General features: G+C 36.0%; 1 protein-coding gene across 24 annotated transcripts in view; it reads left to right on the forward strand.

Moving 5' to 3' along the window:
* Positions 1-22,109, forward strand: part of Pex5l (peroxisomal biogenesis factor 5 like) — a 233,590-nt gene that overhangs the window by 136,823 nt on the left and 74,658 nt on the right. For 15 of the 24 annotated variants that reach the window (XM_074073694.1, XM_074073701.1, XM_074073696.1 and 12 more), the window contains 3 exons: positions 6,800-6,994; positions 10,417-10,543; positions 11,394-11,490. In XM_074073694.1, the coding sequence (XP_073929795.1) occupies positions 6,800-6,994; positions 10,417-10,543; positions 11,394-11,490 (419 nt within the window). The remainder of the gene's footprint in view (positions 1-6,799; positions 6,995-10,416; positions 10,544-11,393; positions 11,491-22,109) is intronic. The other 9 variants (XM_074073709.1, XM_074073699.1, XM_074073703.1 and 6 more) reach the window with 2 other exon arrangements.

Below are 22,109 nucleotides of genomic sequence, written 5' to 3' on the forward strand. Positions count from 1 at the left end.
AAAGTCCAGTAATATTTAAAAATGTTGCACTTTTCAATAACAATTAAAATTTCCTATAGCCACACTACAGTATTAAACTAGGTTCATTTTAGTGTTCTTTGCTTCCTCTTACAAATTTCCTGAGAATTCTGATTTTAGTGAACATTCTTCTGGAATTAACTATATTCAAACGATGAACCCTCATCTGCTTAGTACTTTGCACATAGAGGAAGGGGCTCTCTGAAATTATGTCCAGAGAGTGGCATGCCACCAGCATGAATAACATTTCTTTAACAGAAGCCTCTCTGAATTGACCTCATTTGGTCACCATTCATATTCCATGGTATGTCATTTATATAAGAATGAAAAAATGATGTTTAGAATCAAAGATCAAAAATTCTGCCAGATGTACAGTGGAGAGTTCAATAGAAAAAGAAGACAACAGTCATATGCTATCTTCTTAAATTTGTTCCATTTTGCCATCTTGGCTTTTGCCGACTGTTGGCTTATATATTTTCATTGTAGGTGGAAATAAGTGAACAAAATCACAGGAAGAGAAAATTGTGATTTTTTTTCAAAATGCTAAAAATTGCAACAATAGGAACTAATTAATAACAGATGGGCCTTAATGAGAGTGTAGTCTAAGATGTTTTCTGGGGGCAAACTCCATGAGTTCTAACCCCAGCTCTGTATCCATGGACAAGTTGCTGAGTTTCCTCATTTATCCAATGGTAAGATCTCAATCTTGAAAATTACTTGGGCAGATTAAATGAAGCAACCTATGAAAGTGCTTCACACCACGTAAACTCTATGACCATTTCTGTTACTTATCAGGTGAAAACAGTATTCTTGACACTTCCTTTTCTATTGTATTAATTTCTTTTCATATCACACCCAAACAATCATTTTCTAAATTTAACTATCACTTTGAGTAATTAAGAAAATAAATTTGTACTTGGTACATTCTAGGCAGGAAATTTAAATGCTCAAATACTATTAGATCAGATTCATCCTCACTCTATGAAACTAGAACTCAGACCTCCATATCTTGAGAGTTACCCCAGAAAATACAAAAAGCCCTGTGTCTTTAAATATAGGCCATATTTTCTCATAACCTTGAGAAATGGATGCACTAAGAAATTGCTCTTCTCTTTCCAGTTGCCACAGATAAGAACAATGTTGCTTAGGAAAGTCCCACTCTGAGACAGAGACATACAACTTGACTCAAAAGCTACTTTTGCCTTCATTGTCTCATGTATAAAAGGGACACTAATGAAATACTGGAGGAAAAAAAACATCAAAAGAAGGTGTAGTTTCTTAGAATCCCAATACCTATAGCATTGCTGCTGTAACAAAGTTCCACAAGTAATGGATTAATGGCAGAAGCTTATTGTCATATAGTTCTGGAGGCTAGAAACCCCAAATCAAGGTGTCAGCAGGACTAAACTCCCTCTGAATGCTCCTGGAAAGACCCTGTTCCAGGCCTCTCTTCCTTTCTTTCTGGTGGTCCCTTTGTTCATGGCACATAATTTCAGTCTTCGCTTAATCTTTTGTCTGTGTGCATGTCTCCCATCTACACAACTATGTCCAAATTTCCCATCTTTATAAGGATACTAATCATTTTTGAATAGTGACTTTTCCTACTCCTATATGACCTAATCTTTACTTATGTTTCCAAATGAGGTCACATTCTGAGATGTTAAGACTTCCACATAAGAATAAAGTTTGGGGGAACATAATTCAATTCACAAAATCCTACAAAGTAACAGGTCTGGAAAATTGGTGTACTAACTCCACACTTTTTCTCCTCAGCCTAAGTATTCAGTACATCTGGTTCACACAAATTTTTGTCCTGAAAAAAGACTCATGCTTGGTAGTTTGTTTTTTAATCTTAAAAGTGTATCTCAAGGTAGAAATATTATACCTCTTAAATCCCTAAAGAATGTAATATAAATCAATACAAAGTAAATGATATAGGAAATATTGTTCCAAAGGTCAAACAAAACATTGAACTTTTTTCACTAATATATCTAAAAGAGCATACCTTTTGCTTCATGGAAGTTTTTATTATATTTTTTAAGTTTTTCAATTATCTTTTTAAAATTTCTGATTGCTTCTATGTTGGTATTAACTTTTTCTTATCTGTTGATGATAACTTCAAGCTAATCAAGTAAAGATGTTTTCCTTTTTTTTTCCTAAATTCTCTTTACTTCATATGTAATCCAGGTACACTGCTAATTCTTTGGCCCTCTGAAACTGTATCCATACACATTACATAAGCTAAAATAAGTGCTAAAGTCTTTGATTTTAAAATGGCAAATAAATAAATATTATATATAATTCATGTATCAAATGTTCTGAAAGTAACTAAGTAATAAACATTTTAAGAGTGACTATACAAATTCAAAACCAGTCTGGGCTACCTAGTGAGTCCCTGCCTCAAAAAATAAATAAATAAATAAATAAAAGAGTGATTTTAATATGGCACAAGAAGTACTATAAAATTTTCAGCAATAACTTGTTTTTCTGTGATCTCCTAATAAATCTAATATATGTTGAAACATAGGTCAGACTCTTTGCTAAACAAACAGGGCTCTTGGTTTGCATTGATTATACTCTAAAAGTATTTTATCCATTAACATGAGCCAGTGGGTGAACGGTTACTTAGAAGGAACATTTTTCATGGTTTAATAAAATTTAATCTTACTCCTTCATTTAGGGTTTGTATACCTGCGTATAAGACCTCTACTTTTAAGGGGAGAGCTACCCTTAACAAAGTTCACAATCCTGCTACAGCCACCTAATAAAATATCTTCATCATAAAATTAATGTAATATTTACAAAATATCTTTTGATGAAGTTCAAGTAGACATGAACCCAAATGGCACGCCTTTTAAAAACTTAGAAACCTGGGGAGTAGTTTTAACTCCATACACTAATAAAAAAGAAAAAAATGTTTAAATTCGTTAAGTATAGTTATCTATTTGCTACATCTATTTCAAAGTTTCTGAGATTGCCAACTATTTAAACTATGCTTCATTACACTGTAGCAATATTAGTAGTATTGTGTTTAACACCAAAGTGTCAAAGCAGACTTCTTAATAGGTGCTATTTCATGTTTAAGTAACCTCACTTCCCAGGAAACTAGCATTTCTATACAATTCCAGTTCCCTGTGGGAGCCTGCCAGTTAGTCGGCCACGATCTTCAATCAGGTATACTTAAGACAATTAGAAACACTTTGGTAATGTACCACCTTCCATCTTCAGGAAATTTTATCCAATGGAATTATGTTATCCAAAGGAAGTTTTTTAGATTGTCAGTTACTTAAATCATGCCTCAGACTCTGCAGACTGACAAATAATTGAAAAGTTTAAAAAAAAAAAAAAACCCTCACGATCTCAATAGCATCCTCACACTGCCTCCAGGTTCAGATGAATCTAGACAGGAGTGGCGAAGCACACAGACTTAGGGTGCATGTGGACACCAACACGCCAGCTATATTAGTTTCTTATTGTTGCTGCAACAAATTACCACAATTTTAGTGCCCTAAAATAACACAAGTTTATTATCTTAAAGTTCTGGAAGTGGGAAGTCCTCCTCTGAAGATCCCATCAGTCCACATTCCTTCTGGAGGCTCTAGGAGGATTCATTTTCTTGCTTTCTACAGATCTAGAAGGCCCTATAATTTGTTGACTTATGGCTCCTTCCTCCATCTTCAAAACAAGCAGTGTAGCTTCTTCAAAACCAACTCAGTTCATCTTCATAGATTCTTCTCTGACTGACCCTCCTGAATCCCATTTATAAGAGCACTTGTGGGATAAGGTCTTACACTTTTGCCCAGAACAGCCTTGGCCAGTCCTCCTACCTCCAGCTCTCATGTAGTTAGGATTACAGAAATGAGTCACCACATCTGGCTTGTTCTTTGAGATAGGGTCTCACTAACATTTGTTTGCCCAATGTTGGCCTCAAGTTATGATCCTCCCATCTCTGCCTTTCAAATAGCTGGAATTACAAATAATTATTTTTAAGACTTAACTAAAGGACATACTCCCACTAAACTGTGGTTTGTCTTCCTCAGAGAGTGAAAGGCTGCACCTAGCCTTTTCTGTTTGGGGAATTGTGGTGCTTGGGGACTCTCAGCTTCAAAGCTTGCCATTTGAACTCCAAGACACCTCTTTCATCAACCGAGTAACAAGTAAGGCCTGTGTATGTGCCAGGCATTGGTTTCTCATGTGCAGGGAACAGAGGAAAGAAAGAGCTCAAAACAAACACAGGAAGTGCCTGGGACACTTTAGAGAAGAAAAGAACGTGACTGAGCCAAGTTTGAATACACTCTTTTAGGAATTCATTTATTCTGAATGGTGAAAAGCAGATACAGAATTAAATTAGTGTTCACTAGTTATTATTTTGTAACAAATGTGCTTTCTGTGCACAAGAAGATGATTCCTATATAATTTGTTTCTAAGAGAAGACAAGGAACAAATGACTAATTCTTAATTGTTTGTACAGTTATTACAAAAGCTTCTATGCCATCACTGAGACTGTCGGCACCTTCCTTCCTTCTATTATACAGAAGTCACATTGGCCTAGAACCCTTGCCAACCTAACCATGTCTGGAAATTTCTACTTAAACATTCGGTGGATAAGAAGTGTGTGGCATCCTAGCCCATCTTGGCTGTCTGCCATGCTTAGATTTTAGACATTAAGCTAAAGTTAGTTCTGAAAGCCACTTCTTGTTCCTCCACATTCAAGTACTTCTTAACCACAAAACACTTCTCATATCTCAAAGAATCTTAGTGTTAGAAAGTGGCTCCCATCTTCTCAGGAAGACTTAGTTGAGATAAGTTGACACTTTCAGGACATTTTATGATAAATTTACTTCATAGAATCCTCTGTAGAACCAGTATCTTTGTCTCATCTTCAGTTTGATTCCCAGTAGTATTTCCTCTCTGTGTCAGTGTGTGGATCTGATTTGTGCCTGAAATAGAAAGGAATGAGGAAACTAGGAAGAGAACAACAAAATGAAAGGGGAAAGCCTTGAAAATTGGCCTCCAACAATAGAAATAACATTTGTGTGTGGGGTGGGAGCGCTGAGGATGGAACCCAGAACCTCACGTGTAGGTAGGTAAGCACCGTGTCACTGAACTAACTGCACACCTAGCCCAGAAATAACATTTACTGAGTACCTCCCATAAGCCTAGCATGTAATGTACATTAGGTCATTTAATCCTCATCTCATATCTAAAAGATGAGAAACCTGAAGCTCAGACTTGTCAAGAAACTTACCTCAAGGCACACACTAAACTGGTTGAGTCAGATCTTTTCACTTTGCCAGCACCACCCAGTCACTGACTCTGAAGACAAGATGACGAACAGTTTCAAGCTTCAAATGGGGTGGCATTATTCACCTGCGATCCCAGCTACTGGGGAGGTGGAGGCAGAAGAATTGCAAGCTGTCTGGGCCAAGTTAGGGATACCCTATCTCAAAAACAAAATAAAAACAAAAGGCTTAGTTATGTGCCTTAAAATATGGAGTGCTTGCCTAGCAGACACAAGGCCCTGGGTTCAATCCCCAGTACAGCACACACACACACACAAAAAAATTGAAATAAATAACGCTCCATCCATATCCTGAGGATCCCACAGGCATGGTTAGCTGACGCAAGGTATGCAGAAGTAAAGAAATCTTGGTTGTGAGTTCAATTGAGCCCCGACTCTGCCTTGTGTGCAAGGGGAGAACAGATGGAAGGGTGTTGACTCATCAACCAAATCCCCTCTCCATCTAGAGGAAAAGCTAGGATGGGATGGAGGAGAAATGTATGGTCACTATTCTGGATGGCAGGGAAAGGTCAACACAGGAGTTTATCTGTCCTCCAGTGGCTTTCCTAAGCCAGCTGGGTGAAGAGTCCCAGGCCAGGAAGACACCAGGACTGTTCCACAGCCAGCCTCTCTAGTGATGAAGTGGTGAAACAGCAGAAGCTAGTAGAGACAGAGGGCTGGAAGTACTTTCTCCAACTTTAATTTTCTATTTCTCACGACAAACTTGTCAAATACTAGTTACTTGCCTGAAAAGGAAAGATCTGAAGGTTACAAAACTTGCCTTTTTAATTCTCATTTGCCTAGCTTTGCATTGGAACAAATTATTTTCTACCTTCATTAAAGTATTAAATACAATGTAATCAACCTGCTATGAAGTAAAAGTGTACCAGTTTTATAGTTGGTTACATTGAATTTTAAACTTGCGTGTTAAACAGCAAAACATTAACGTGTGTACCTATTCATCAACTGTGGATTATAAAACACCTCTCCAGTGTGAGCCCAAATAGCATGCCATTTTCTGATTGAGATGCTTAATTAAATAAAAGATGATTAACAGCTTTCTTTTATACCCCATATACTTCACTGTTTATGAAAGACATTCAGAAACTTCACTAAATCTCTGAAAATGACAGGTTGACCCTTTTCTGGAAAAAACAATTTAAACTTTCACTAAAAATGAAGCAAAACAATAAAGTCATTTATACTTGAACTCAGATTCAATTTTATCATTTTAATTTCACTCAAACTTCATCACTGCCGAGACTGGTCTAAGCCCTGCTTCACTGATTTGTACTTGTGCTAAATATAGAGGAACATACAGCAAACTTCCCAGCCAAACAGACTGTCTTTATAAATCAATGGGGAGCCAACTTAATTTGGTGTGTCTAAACTATCCTATAAAACACCAAGATCCCTGTGTACCCAACTGAAACCTATTTTTTAAAAAAATAACTGCAGAGCAACAAATGGTCTTATCTTCAACTCTTCTGTTTCTCATAGTGTTGACCACTGGCTTAGATCTCCTCGACCTGAGTGAACCAGTCTCTCAAACCCAAACCAAAGCCAAGAAGTCTGAGCCCTCATCAAAAACCTCATCCCTCAAGAAAAAGGCTGATGGATCTGACCTCATTAGCACAGATGCTGAGCAGAGAGGCCAGCCCCTCCGAGCCCCAGACACTTCATCCTTAGATTTAGGTAAGGTAGTTGTTGGCAGCAGCCACTGCTCAACCTTTTCCTGCTGGTGATGATACAACAGGGAAGTCCCACAGATGACATTAAACAGTAAGCAAAGGAACAGAAAAGATGAAGTCCATGTAGGAAACTGGGCAGGACACACCTTCTTTTGTGCTTGGATTATATAGCCATTGGGGAGCTCGACTTTGCATAACTGGCATTGATTCATCCACTTATGTATTCAATCCATATGTACTGAGATAGACACCAGGCACCGTGCTAGGGACTGGAGTTACAAGTTAAAGTAAATGGTCCACCTTGCTCTGCAGGAGCACTCAGTCTAGAACAGGAGAGAGACACACAGAAAGCTTCTCCATCACATGACCCAGGGAAAATAGCATCTAACAGGTTTAGAGACCTGCCCAAGACAATAATAATAACTACCATTTAGTGTTGTCTAGGAATCATGCTACATGGTTTACATATATCACCTCTTTAAATCATTGCAACTGTGAATTATGTGAGAAACCACGTTTTAAAGTTTAAGTCACAGTAAGATCTCACAATTAGTAAGAGGAAGAACTGGAATTTGTACCTAACTCGAGTTAACTTCAAAGCCCATACTTTTATCCTTTGTACTCTATTTCCTCCCGAGAAAAAGACAGCTTAGACCCGAGGTCATAGAATCGGTCAAATCAAGCTCTCTTTTCTCAGGAGAAAGAGAAGTGGTATGTATTTCAGAAAGCTGTCTCTTCTGACTGGGACTAACTGGTTTGTATGGGGGGGATGTGAGTATATGTATATATGTACATATAAATATATATTCATTAGAGGTGCATATGTAGTTTATCCAAAACATTGTGAAAAATAGCCAGGCACCGGTGGCTCACACCTGTAATCCTAGCTACTCAGGAGACAGAGATCAGGAAGATCACAGTTCAATGCCAGTTTGGGCAAATAGTTCGCAAGACCCTATCTCAAAAAAACCTTCACAAAAATGGGGCTGGTGGAGTGGCTCAAAGTGAAGGCCCTGAGTTCAAGCCCCAGTACCACAAAAAAAAAGATTGTGAAAAATAAGTAGGATATATATTTATATAGGTTAGATGGTCATGAATTAACTTACTCATTTGTCCAATATACATTTCTCTGAGTAGCTACTATGTTCTGGACTTACGTACTAGCACTTACCATGTGCTAGGAATACAAAGAAAATATAAGCTCTCTGCCCCTTGTAGATTTACAGTTTAGAAGGAAGGTAGAAAAATAATTAAATGATTATACTATTTTAGACAATTGCTATGATACAGCCACTCAAATTAGTTACTACATGAGCACCTTCATATTGCCCTGGACGCAGCCAGGGAGATGGAGAAGGTGCCTTATATAAGATACAATGTGAACAGAGTCTTATGTGATGAGTAGGAATTTGCCAGGTGAAAAAATTGGATGGGAAGGAAGGAAGGGAGGACAGGGCAGGACATTTTTACTAATGAAAAAAACAGTAAGATGGTAAGAAAAATGTCTGAGGTTCACTAGGGGCCAGGTAATGTGAGTCCTTGAATGCCATACGTTTAACATTGGGGGAGAAAGTCAGCCATAAGGTGCACACCTATAATCCCAGCTACTGAAGAGGTGGAGGCGGGAGAATCATGAGTTCAAGGCCAGGCAAAGTTAGTGAGATCCTATCTCAAAAACATTTTTTTTAAAAAAGAAAAAAGAGCTGGGGGCATAGCTCAAGCAGTAGAATGTTTGTATAAAAAGCACAAGGTCCTAGGTTCAATCCCCAATACTGTCTCACCCCCAAAAAGGATATATTATTACTATGTTATGCTGTAATACAATAATCATGTGAATGCAAATTTTATATCTCTACCTCTGGAAAAGAGTTCCATGAATAAATTGCAACAATATTTACTGTAAAACCACCTTGGAAAATAGCAGTATCAGTCACAATAATCACAAGATGTGTCTGACTTTTGTATGACAATTGGATGGCTGGATAAACAGTGGTGTATACATACAATGAACTACTGTTCATCCTCAAAAAGTCATGAATTATGTTTCATACTACAACATGGATGAACCTCAAAGACATCGTGCTAAGGGAAATAAGCCAGACATAACAGGACAAACAGCATATATACATGCATGCATAAACATATATATATAAACATATATATATATATATATATATATATATATATATATAAGACAGATTATATATTCAGACATAATTTTGAGCAGTTCCACTCATAGAGCCAGAAGGTAGAGAAGTTACCAGAGTTTGGTGGGGAGGAATTAGTGTTTAACCAACCTGATGATTTCCACCACAATGTGAATAATACCACTGACTCGTACACTTAAAGATGGCTAAATTGGTAAATTTGGGGTTTGGGATTTTTTATTTTCATGTAAATTTATTTGTGAAATTCTAACTTTAATGTCTTTTTTATTATCATATTACTGTTGTACTAGGGATACATTGTAACATTTGCAAAAGTTCTTACAATGTATCTTAGTTATATTCACCCCTTCCGTCATTCTCCTTTATTCTACCTCCCTCACTTCTTAAAACAGTTTCAGCAGGTCTCATTTTTCCATCTTCATACATGAGTACATTTTGTTATGTATATTTTACCATAGTTTTTAAAAAGAAGCCTAAAACCTTGGAGGGCATCAACTGCAAATCTTTTTTTGTAGATGAAAAAACTGGAACCCAAGATTAAGTTCAGTCACATGTCAATTAATGAGAGAGAATCCAGCTAGGATCCTTATCTGTAAGAATTAAGCCACAGAGAAAAAATGATTTTAGCATTCTCTTGATTTCTTCTGTCTCCCCCCAAATATAAATTCTGTTCTTTGGTGAAAAGTTAAGCAGTCTAGTCAGTCTCTTCTGGTTTCTTCTCACCTCCTTTTAACATTAAAGTTCATCTCTTTAAGCCTAATTTCTTTCTAGAAACATATTAGAAGTGTTCTATAGCCAGTCCTTAAGTGGAGGCTGGTAGATGGTTCTCCATGTGCACATTCTATACCAGACCCCATGGACTCATTTACATGATTCAAAATACACATAGTTCTTGAACCACATTCAGGTAAAAAACAATTCAATTGCTTCAACTGTAAAAATGATCCATTTATGGGGATGGAGGCATGGCTCAAGCAGTAGAGCCCCTACCTAACAAGCATGAAACCCTGAGTTCAAGCCCCACTACTGCCAAGAAAAAAAAATCTATTTATCTTAACAGGTCTCATTTTCATTTAGATCTGTATGTTTTAATTAAATTTCCTGCCACATTGAAAAGGTAAAAGATTGCTCTTGGGTCTTGCAACCATGGGTTGAGTAAAGTTTGCTTGGATAAGACTTCTCAATCTTAATCAATCTCTTTTCTCTCTGCACCTCATACTCTCCCCTCGGCTCCCGTATCCCTTTTCTTTTTCCTTAGTAGACATTCAAACACAATTGGAAAAATGGGATGATGTTAAGTTTCATGGAGATCGAAATAGCAAGGGGCATCCAATGGCAGAGAGAAAGTCATGTTCATCTAGAACGGGATCAAAAGAGCTCTTATGGTAAGATAATTTGATACCAGAAAATAGGTGTGTATGTATCAGCTATAGGGGCATGTACTGAAGTAGCTATGAGCTAAGTTCATCCAAATATTTGGTGTCGTGTATAATAACAATGTGAATTGCTATGGCTTCTAGAAACTCTATATTATTTTATCTGATTGTCAAAAATTAAGTCAATTCAGTCAATAAGGATTTGAGGAGGATCATGAGTCAACATTTGTTGATAATTTTCTGAATGTATAGCTGAGCTATTAGTCAAAGTAAGTGCATATGTATACATATGTTTGAGTATTCATAATATATTACATAAATGATAGTTCGGTTAAGTTTTTCTGGGTATTCAAGTAATCTTTTCTGGCTTTCTCAATCATTGACTGTCACATAATTCCATAATTAAGGATAATCCATGGATACTCATGAGAAGATCTGGCCAACTGAGATTTGCCATGTTTTTAGAGATTTTTAAAGGGCAGATCCTATTTTAGTTTCCTGTTTCCCTTGCACATGCCCACTATTGTCATCGTTCAAATTCTACATAAGATACTTTGTGAGGTGTCCCTCACAAAAAAAAATGTTTTTCATAAAATGGCATTGTATCTATTTTCTTTTTTTCACATTGTTGAACTGAATTCTAAATTAATCAAAAACAATAACACTTTGCACATTGCCACCACTTACATTTTGAAAACGGTCATAATAGAAGTTTATAAAACTTACCTTATTCATCAGAATTCTGATGAGAGACATGTTGCCATGGCTTTCAATGATCCAAATTAACTAGGTTTCTTGGCTAGATTTCTAGCTAAATTTGCTCTTGATATATATTAATTTCCTTAATGGATCCTTACAGGTCCTCTGAGCACAGATCTCAACCAGAGCTGAGTGGTGGGAAAAGTGCCCTCAATTCTGAGTCAGCTTCAGAGTTGGAATTAGTGGCTCCAGCACAGGTAACAACACCAATTCTTCAGTGAATCCATTTGTTCTAGTAGATAATATGTTATGAATATTTTATTTTAGTTTTTCACAAAAATTTTGAAGTATTTCCTGAACTTCACATTTCTGTAGCTGCCTCAACACTTAGAATAACCGATTTTATACCTACATTTTATATACATATATAATTATATATATATATATATATATGGCTAGAAAATGTGTTAATGAATTCACTGTGTACTTAGCAGTTTTTCCATGTTCTGCTATTTACTGTGCCACTATTTTGCAATGCAAAATCTATTCTACTCCAGTATTAGCACTATTTATGTAACAGAACACAAAGAGGAAATCACTTCCTGAGTGTTCATTCACATCTATGCCCTGTAGAATAAGGTATAATACATCAGTATTCTGACTGTCACATTAAATAAATTTCATGCCAAAGAATATATTATTCTAGTATTAGCAATAATAATGATAATAATAAGAGCTACCATTGGGAGTGCCCACAAAGCATTAAGAACTTAACTGTGTGCTTTTCATGTGCTATAGGTAACACTCAGATAATCTTACACGTTATCATTAGCTGCACTTTAAAGATACTCCTCAAAAATACTCTTTAGTTTAACTGAAATCAAACTGTTGGCAGTAGGGAATGAACCAGACCTCCCTGTCCAAAGCTTGACCCTCACTCTAGTATAAGTGGTAACTAACTTGACTTTAACTATTTATCTCCTATGGCTAAGGCCATCTCTCCTATTGTTCTAAAGCCAATGTCAGTCTCAACCTTTTCATCTCCTTGAACATATTTCAAGGATACAGCCTTGACCTAAAACCAGAAAAATTTCTTAAGAAGTGTGTACCCATGTTCATGCATTTTACAATCTAGTTGAGATGAGACTGAATATTTAAAGAAAACAGTGGGAAAAATGAACAGATGAGATTTCTTGAGTTTATCAGATAAGATGTTGAGATTAAGAAGGAAAATACAAGGCAAAATAAAGGAATAAGTATGATAATAGCAGATATTGTGTGCTACAATTAGAGCTTCTAGTATATATTAGATCATTTGATCCTGAAGAAAAGACCAAACGAGGTAAGTTCAATTATCACCCCCATTTTATAGGCAAAGAAACTAGGACACAGTCAAATAAAGAAATTTGTCTGTGGACCCACAACTAGTGTCAGAGAGAAAGAGACCATAGACAGGGAAGAAACACTAAAAAAATGGAAAGCCTCTGGAAACCTTTCTAAGCCATCAATAGCACCCCTACAACACCTCCCCTCCAGGACAGAGGACATTATTGTTCCCAGAACTCAGCTGGAAAACAAGTCAACTAACTTCCTGGACAAATCTCACTGAAAACCTTAATGAATTGTAAATGTAGCATGAAAATGTATTTTATTTCTTTGTGCTCGTTCTAAGGGTATCTTTTTAAAAAGAAAAACTACAGCACTTATTAGAAAAACATTTCTTGATAAGTGCAGCAGAGATTTAGACTCAGCTAAAGTAATTGGTACTGTTCCATAAACTGGATTCCTTGGAACAATTTAATGTAGCAATAAAACATTTGTTTTGAAAGCAGGGTGAGATTTTGGCACAGGTGGGCTGTTCTACGTGGAGCTGGGGCAGAGGAACAGCTGGGGTCCCTGGTTGCCATAGAAACCCACAATGCATTTATCTTATTATCCCAATGACTGCTGATCTCCTACTGGTTGTCTGATTCTATTCCACCACACTGCCCTTCTACTTACTCACCAACATACCTTACTTTGAGCAAACACAATGTGCTTTGGAAAAATAATAGGAAATTCCTTATATTGTCTTTCAAACTGTAGTCTAAAAAGCACTATAAGAGTTCCCTGTCTAGAGAAACCTTCGTGAATCCTTTGGGAGGTTTAATTATTTATAAAGAATTTACCTCTCTGATTAATTATTTTTTAAAGACATTGCATGTTTGTTTATCAAGATTTACCTAAACAAAGAAAATCATAATCTCCTAGTTTTTGTTCCAACCTATGCTTCAATAAGAAAATTTTCATAAATTCCAGGTTTATTACTCCACTTAAAACACCAAGCCATTCAAATGGAGCAGCAAGGGAATAGACAGATTAATCTACTTGTAATAAAACACAAAACGATGTTCTCACCATTAGAAGCATAGTACTCTTAAATATATGACTTCTTTGTGTATATATGGCAAAAGTGTAATGAAGAGACAATAAAAATTCAACTTACAACTGACTTTCAAACCATTCAAATAAACCATTTCAGCTCATCAGAACTTGTTACTGTTCCACTCTCACTGAGAGGGTTCACAGGAGATGTCCTCTTATCTCTCACCATCCCCTATAAATCATCCTAGGCTATGACTCAACAGGTGAGGAGCTATTTACAAGTCTTGTTTTTAAAATCATATTTCAGAATCACACAGAAATTGGAAACCCCCAATGTGAAGGATTCTTATGTTTTCTCAATTTATTTTCAAGATGAGGAAAAGGGAAAACTAGTACATAGTATAGTCTTTTCTAAATAGTGTTTTGAATACACAAATTAGAGTGGCAAGAAATTATAACAAATTACATAATTTGTATATATTTAAGTATACAGTTTTCTTGATACCTGTGCGAACTGTGTAAATAGTATTTCCTAGAGTAATTGCTTGAAGAAACCAGACAATCTGAAAAATTAGAAACATTGAAAAAATTGAAGAAAACACTAGAAACATTGAAAGAATTGAAGAAAACACAGAAAGTAATGATGTAAAATTAGCTTTTTTCATAATCAGGATAAAATAGTGATTGGTAAGGCAAAGGGAAAAGAATTCAGCTTCTTATGGAAAATGATGGTCCAAGCTTTTTTTGTCCAAATCAGACAATGAAAGGGGAACTCCAAGATGGGCTTTTGCAAAGCATAATTAGATTTCACCAGAATGTGCTCAGGAGGCTCTCCAAATGCTGAGTCACAATCCTGTAACTCACAAACCAAAACAGTTTATATTTTAAGTGCAGATATGTTTTCTAAATTTTTAAATAAATAATATAAAAGGAAATGAATATTAATAACTGACATTTATTACATGCTCACTTCATGTGTGTAGTTAAGATTGTATTTCTTACATATTATTTGAAATGCTTACAATGACCTTGGGACTTAATACTATCTCCATTTCACAGATGAAAAATGCATCTTAGAGAGAAGTAATTTTCCCAAGGTTGCACATCTAAAGAGGAGAGGAGCCAGTATTCAAATTACTCCTCTATTTCTAAAGCCCTTGCTCTTAACTACAGACCACCTTGTAACAGCCACCATGCTTATCCACTTGAGATAATTTACAAATCACCTATTTCCCTTCTGATTGCAAACCCCAGTTATTACTTACTTCTATAAGGTTAATATGAACAAAGTGATTTTACAGAACATCACTTTCTTTTAGAACCTATGTAAGACATATTACGACTGCTATTTGATTGGTTGCCACATACAATTCATTCTTTAAATTTATTCTCAACCCCTTACTTTTAGAAAAGCTGATGGCTTCTACTATAGTCCATTTCAGTTCAACAAATGTGACTGAATGTCTACTATCTATAGAGCCATAGAAAGGCAGTGAAAAAGTTACATGAGTTAGTTTATAAGAATTATTAGACTTTTATGTCTAATGAAAACAATTTGATACACTACAAATATTAATCATTTTGCTTGTTGGACAACAGTACCGGAATATCAACATCCCTTTTCCCCTCTGGGTCACACACAGAAAGTTATCAATAAAGAAGGAAGGAAACAAAGATGGGAGAAAGGAAAAAAAGGAAAGAAATCTGAGAGATCATTTTCAACATAGTAAGAAATCAACACACAGTAGCTCTCAACAAATGTTTGTTAAAGTGAAAACTATGGGGAAGCTAGCTAACAAAAAGCCAGAATAACACTTACCAAATTTAACAATGGTTGCCAACGGTTAATTAAAGGCAGAAGAGTACACAAAGTTGTATTTCTGATAATTTTTTAACTAGTTTCAGTAATAGCTGGTCATTATGCCTGATGATGCACTATGTGTGTCATCTTTCAAAATCACCTCTTATTTGCCTTGATATTCTACATAGAATTTCATTACTGGATGGAGGTAAGGACTTTGTGCTTGCCTCTACGTCCTCTATAAAGGAATTTGTTCTTTACACGTGAGGGACAGTTTTCTTGTGTGTGTCTCCCATGATAAATGTCTGTTGACTGGTTAAGAAAAAAAAGTTCTGAGTATCTCAGTGAGGCTAAAGTTTAAGTTAAAGACCTATTCTAGAATGAGAATTCAAGTAGCCCCCACCTATCACTAAACAAAAGTGCTCCAAACATAGGTTTTTATAGTGAATTGCTAATCACACATGGTAGGAACTAACCAAAAACTTAATAACAAAAGCCAAATTTTATTGAACACTTACTATGTACTATGTATTTGTAATTATATGATTTATTATACTCGATTCTTATAGAGACTCTCCAAGTGACTATATGCTCTGTAAATGAGAACATAGAGATTAGGGAATTTGTCCAAAGTTACCAACTAACTAGCAGTGAGTGGTAAACTAGGATCTGGCCTCAGATGGTCTGACTCCAGAGACTGGGCCTTCATACCACGCACGCATACTGTCACCAATGTCTGCAAGTTGTTACACAGTTAAGAGCATTCCTTTCTCCTTTAATTTCTTTTGAAAGACTACTGAGCTTTCAAAGTGCATTTGGTGGGAGATCGTTACTAATAACGTAAAGGCAATTGTATGAGAGGTTGTGAATAGCCATCAGAGTGGTTAGTCAGCAGTCATGTTAGACAGCCACAGCCACAAACAAAGTGATTTTCAAATCATAATTTCCATCTCAATCATAAATTTGAATAAAGAGGATAAAATACAATAGTTCCCTTAAAGAGTAGTTAAAGTCTTCTCTCCTTTACCTATTGCTTATCATTCAGAACAATCAACAGTTGGGGGAAGTAAAGGCTTTCTTCTTTGAAAACTATAATGTGCTAAGATCCAATTAGCTTAAGCCAATTAAAATGTCATTTTTAAAGCCAAGATATTTCTGGAACGTTGCTATAACTGTGGAGCATTTTTCAAAATCATGCGAAAAAGAACAGAAGTGGACATATTAGAGTGCATCAGTGAGCTCCAGAGTGCTGCCCGTGCACACACCATGCCAATACAGGCCAGAGGTTCTCCATGTGGTCTGCAGCTCACATCACCTGGGAACCTGTTAGAAATGCACATTTGGGACCTCTGAATCAGACATCCTGAGGAAGGGACTCAGCAATCTGTTGGTTTTTGTCATTGTTGTTTTGGGGTTTATTGAGGAGGTGTGTACTCGAGATTCAACTCAGGGCCTTATGCTTGCTAAGCAAGTGCTCTACCACTTGAGCCACACTCCGTTCTTTTGTAGGCTTCTTTTTTTTTTTTTTTTCAAGTTTTTCAGATAGATTCTCTTGAGGACCACGATCCTCCTACTTCTGCCTCTCCAGTAGCTAGGACCAGAGGCATCAGCCACTACTCTCAGCTTGTTGTTTTGTTTTGTTTAGTTTTATTGTTATGCTGTGGGTACATTATGGCATTTATAAAAGTTCTTACAATATATCAAATATGTCATACTTGAATTCACTCCCTCCAGCTTGTTTTTTTGAGATAGAGTCTAGCTTTTGCCAGGGCTGGCCTTGCAATCCTCCTATCTCCACCTCTGGAGTACAGCAGTCTGCATTTTAACAAGTCCTTGCAGATGACTCTGATGGCCCCTAATGTTTAAGAACCACAGATACATAACAGTTTTGTTGTCCGAACAGCTGCAACTCAAACTTATGGGTGTAACTGTACCTATACCTCTATTTAAGTACCAAGTAATATCAACATTTTACAAGTGTTAGTGATATGTACATTCTAAATTACAGGTTTTTCTTATAATCAACTTAGATTTTTTTTAAAATGTCTTTGTTGGAAGGAAGCCTTCATGATTTAATTATTTGTGCTATAACCTCAGTCCTTAACCAGCATGTCTGGCGTATTGCTAAATTGTGGGAAAATTTAAGAACTTTTTATTGCATGCTAATCTGTTTGAAACTGCTTCTGTTTACATTCAGAATTTACCTATGGTTCATAGCATTTATCTTATGCTTTCTCAGGCAAAAAAAAAAAAAGTGAGGTAGATAACACTTGTTTTAGTAATAACCTAAGGCCTTTCTAACAATGTGAAAAATAGCATTTCCCTAAATAGTAATTGTACTATCAAAATAAAATGTCATTTGCACAGTGAGATTCTATTTGCACTTGCTGCTTTAAGTGGAAAAGCGAATATGAACTATAAGCCTAGAATCCTGAGAGAGAGAGACAGTGCCTCTTCCTCCTGATATATGGTGCCCTTTGTGTCCTATGATTCATAACCCAGCTGGGTCATGAAACATTGATGAAGGGAAGATGCAAGTGACAGTTATGGAGTCCTGTTAGGTCAGCTTACAGAAAAGCAGACCCTTTTTCACTGATGAAAGTGCCTGCTAATAAAAGACAATGTCTTGAGCAAAAATATTAGTGCTTTCTTTTTCTTTTAACACCATTCATGGGTCATTCATGATTTTATAAATATTCACAAATTTTATCTTTTTAAATAATTGATTGTTTCATTGGCAAATGAAAATTATATATATTTATCATTTATAACATGATGTTCTAAAATATATATACATTGTGGAATAGCTCATTTGATCTAATTAGTATAGCTATTAACTCATATATTTTTTTGTAGGGAAAGCACTTAAAATTTCTCTTGATGATTTTCAAGAACATAAGCCAGGCATGGTGGTATACACCTATAATCACACTTACTCAGGAGGTGGAGGCAGGAAGATTAAAAATTTAAGGTCAGCTGGGGCAAAGTTAGCAAGACCTATCTCAAAAACAAAACAAAACAAAAATACAAACAAAAAGGCTGGGAGTGTGGCTCAAATGGTATAATATTTGCCTAGCATGCAAAAGGCCCTGATGCCCAATGCCACGAGAGAGAAAGAGAGACAGAGAGAGATAGAATAATATATTGTTATTAACTATAATCACCAAGTTGTATAATAGATTTCTGAAATTATTCTTCTTTTCTAAATGAAATTTTATATCCTTTGATCAATATTTCCCCATCCACACGAGCCCCTGGTAATTACTGTTCTACTCTCCCCTTCCATGAGTTCAACTCTTTTAGATGACCCATGAGTGAGAGTATGTGACATTTATCTTCTGGTGTCTGGCTTCTTTCTTTCCATCTGTGTCACAAATGATGAGATTTCCTCCTTTTTTAAGGTTGAATGGTTTTTCATGGTGCATATACACCACTTTTTCTTTATTCATCATTTGATCATCATTGGATGAATAAAGAAAAGACATAGGTCTTTTGTGTTCCTTGGCTATTGTAAGTAGTGCTGCAATGAACATGTGAGTGCAGATGTCCTTCAACATACTGATTTCATCTCCTTTATACATGTACCTAGTAGGACTGTTGATTCATATGATACTTCTATTTTTAATTTTTTGGGGGAACCTCCATACAGTTTTTATAATAGAATACAAATTTATATTCCCACCAATAGTGCATATGAGTTCCCTTTCCTCCACATGTTCTCAAACACTTGTTCTGTCTTTTTGATAAAAGCCCTTCTAACAATATAAAGTGATATCTTACTATGGTTTTGATTTGCATTTTCTTGATGATTAGTGATGTTAAATATTTTTTCATGTACTTGTTTGCCATTTGTATGTCTTCTTTTCAAAAGTGTCTATTCGGGATCTTTTGGTCATTTTTAATAGGGCTTTTTTTCTCACAATTGAGTTGTTGGAGTTCTTTATAAATTTTGAAAGTTAACCTCTTCCCAGATGCAAATACTTTTTCACACTCTGTAGCTTGTCCTACACTCCAAATTTTTTCCTTTGCTGTGCAAAAGGCTTTTAATTTTATGCAAACCCATTTGGCTACTTTTGCTTTTGTTACATTTGCTTTTAGGTCATGCCCCAAAACATCACTGTCCCAATCAATATAATGGAGATTTCTTCCTTTGTTTTTATTTTCTTGAAGTTTCATAGTTTGTGGTCTTACATTTGGCTTTAACTTATTTTAAATTATTTTTTGTATGTAATGTAAGCTAAGGGTCTAATTTCATTCATCTGCATATATATATCTAATTATCCCAGCACTGTTTATTGTAGAGATAAATTCCACATTGTGCATTTTTTGGCACCTTTATCAAAAATCAGTTGAAAATAAGTGAATAGATTCATTTTAGGGCCCTCTATTCTGTTACATTGGTCTATATGTCTTTTTTCATGTTATGCTGTTTTATTTACTATACCTTTGTAGTGTTTTTAGATCAGGTGGTATGATATCTCCAACTTTATTCATTTTGCTCAAGATTGTTTTGGCAATTCATGATCTTTTCTTATTCAATACATATTTTAAGACTTTTGTTCCTATTTTGTGATGAATGTCATTGGTATTTTAAAAGAGATTGTGTTAATCTGGAGCTTGCTTTGTTTGGTATGGACATTTTAACAATATCTATTCCTGTAGCACATAAACACAAGCTATGTTTCCATTTATTTGATGGTATACAAAGAAATAACTTTGTGAAGTACTTAAAAGTTTATTTCTTATCATGTATCCACATTTTTAAGATTTGTTTGTTTATGTTAACAATGAAGAAACCAGTAGGAAGACAAAAGAGTTGGTTCCAAAAGCAAAGCATTGAGGAACAGAGCTTTATGTAGCCAGCTGGGAAAAAAGTGCCAAACTCAGTTTGCCAAGTCAGATACAAGATTGGGTAACTTTCTACAAGGCAATTAGATAGAATAACCTTTAGACTTAACTTCTCTCCTGGGCTGTAGCATCCTAATGACTTTGCAGTCTTGCAAATTCACTGAGCACCATTGACTGAGGCCTGTAATCCTAGCTACAGGGAAGCTGAGACTAGAAGGATCTCAGTTCTAGGCCAGATGGGCAAAATGTTGGTGAGATCTCATGTCAACCCATAATTAGGCATGTTGACACCTGCTTGCCCATCTCTCATGGGAGGCATAAAATAGGAGGAGCGTAGTCCAGGTTGGCCAAAAGTGAGACCTTATCTCCAAAATAACCAGAGCTAAAAGGGCTAGAGGTGTAGCTAAAGTAATAGAGTGTCTGCCTCACAAAATGAAGCCCTGTGTTCAAATTCCAGTACTTCCCCCCAAAAAAAGTTATATTACCTGCACCTTTATATTTATTAATCAAATATATTATGACCCAAGATTATCATATGAGGGCTTTAGTGAACTGAATTATGGCATACTTACCAGAACCTATAAATATTCCATATGTGGCATAGATGTGATTACATTACCAATCTTGAGACTTGGAAACATTTCTATTCTATTTAGGTGGGCCCCTAAGTGCAATCATATTACCTCATAAGAGAAGGGCAGGGATGTTAAGAGAGAAGAGAAGGCACAACAGAGTGATATGTCTATAAACTTACCACCTGAAGCCACTTAATACTAGAAGAAGCATGGAACAGATTCTCCCCTGGAGCTATCAGGGGGGAGTACCACTTGATTTTGGACTTCCAGCCTCCAGAACTCTGAGAGACTAATTTTATGTTGTTTTAAGCTACCCAGTTTTTTCAGCCCTAGAAAACTAATATAGGGATCCAAAAGACTAATAAGAAAATTCTCTAGCATAATATCAAGAAATCAAGCAATCTCAGTTCACCATTTTCAAAGTCAGGGATATGTTTTTCTTTCATGACAGCTACTGGATTTCTCAGACACCTCCTGGAAGATAATTTGGAACCTGTCTCCATCACAATTTGTTGAGTTCTTAAGTGCTCAGGAAATAGTATGTGGGGAGATAATGATAATGGTCTATTACCATCCCATGGTGAGGGGTACCAGAGGCAAATCCTCTGTATGGGGGATTCTGCCCACTGCAGAGACAGCCCAGAAGAGAGAGAACCCCCGTGAGAGCAGTGACCATGACTTGGCACCATGGTGAAGTGGCAGATGCAGCTACCATCATGTCACTGTCGCTTTTTTCCCCCCTGGACACAACTGTGCATTACAATGTGCATAATTAATGTGCATATCATAGAAACCAAAATAATTGTATATTTCATGTCCTGAATCAAAGCTAGACTATTTCATAGTCTGAATCAAATATTGAACCAAGAAGTTACTTAACCAATCCTTTTTTATGGTGGAAGTTCTTTATGTTCTTTCAAAGAACTAATCCCACAATTTCCAAACAAAAATATTCAGCCACAATCAAAAGTCACATCAGTTTATCTATTATTAAAATACATAAAGTCATGTAACATCATTTATAAAATATAACTCTCATAACTTTATGACTTACAGCAGCATGTTACCATTATGTCTCCAGCCTAGTGAGCAAACATCTAATCAAATGTTGTTTAATTCAATTCTGAATTGTTGTTCTAAAACTAAATTTAGCATTCTTGATTTCAAATGAAAATTTGGTGCTTTTTTTAGGTGAAACCCAGGTTAATTACAGGTTCTTTTGCTTCTGCAATGATGTGTAGTCAATCTCATTTGTGTTTTTGTCCCCTCCTGACCTCCTACCATCTGC

Source organism: Castor canadensis, chromosome 5 (assembly GCF_047511655.1).
Source record: "Castor canadensis chromosome 5, mCasCan1.hap1v2, whole genome shotgun sequence".
Classification (NCBI taxonomy): Eukaryota; Metazoa; Chordata; class Mammalia; order Rodentia; family Castoridae; genus Castor; species Castor canadensis.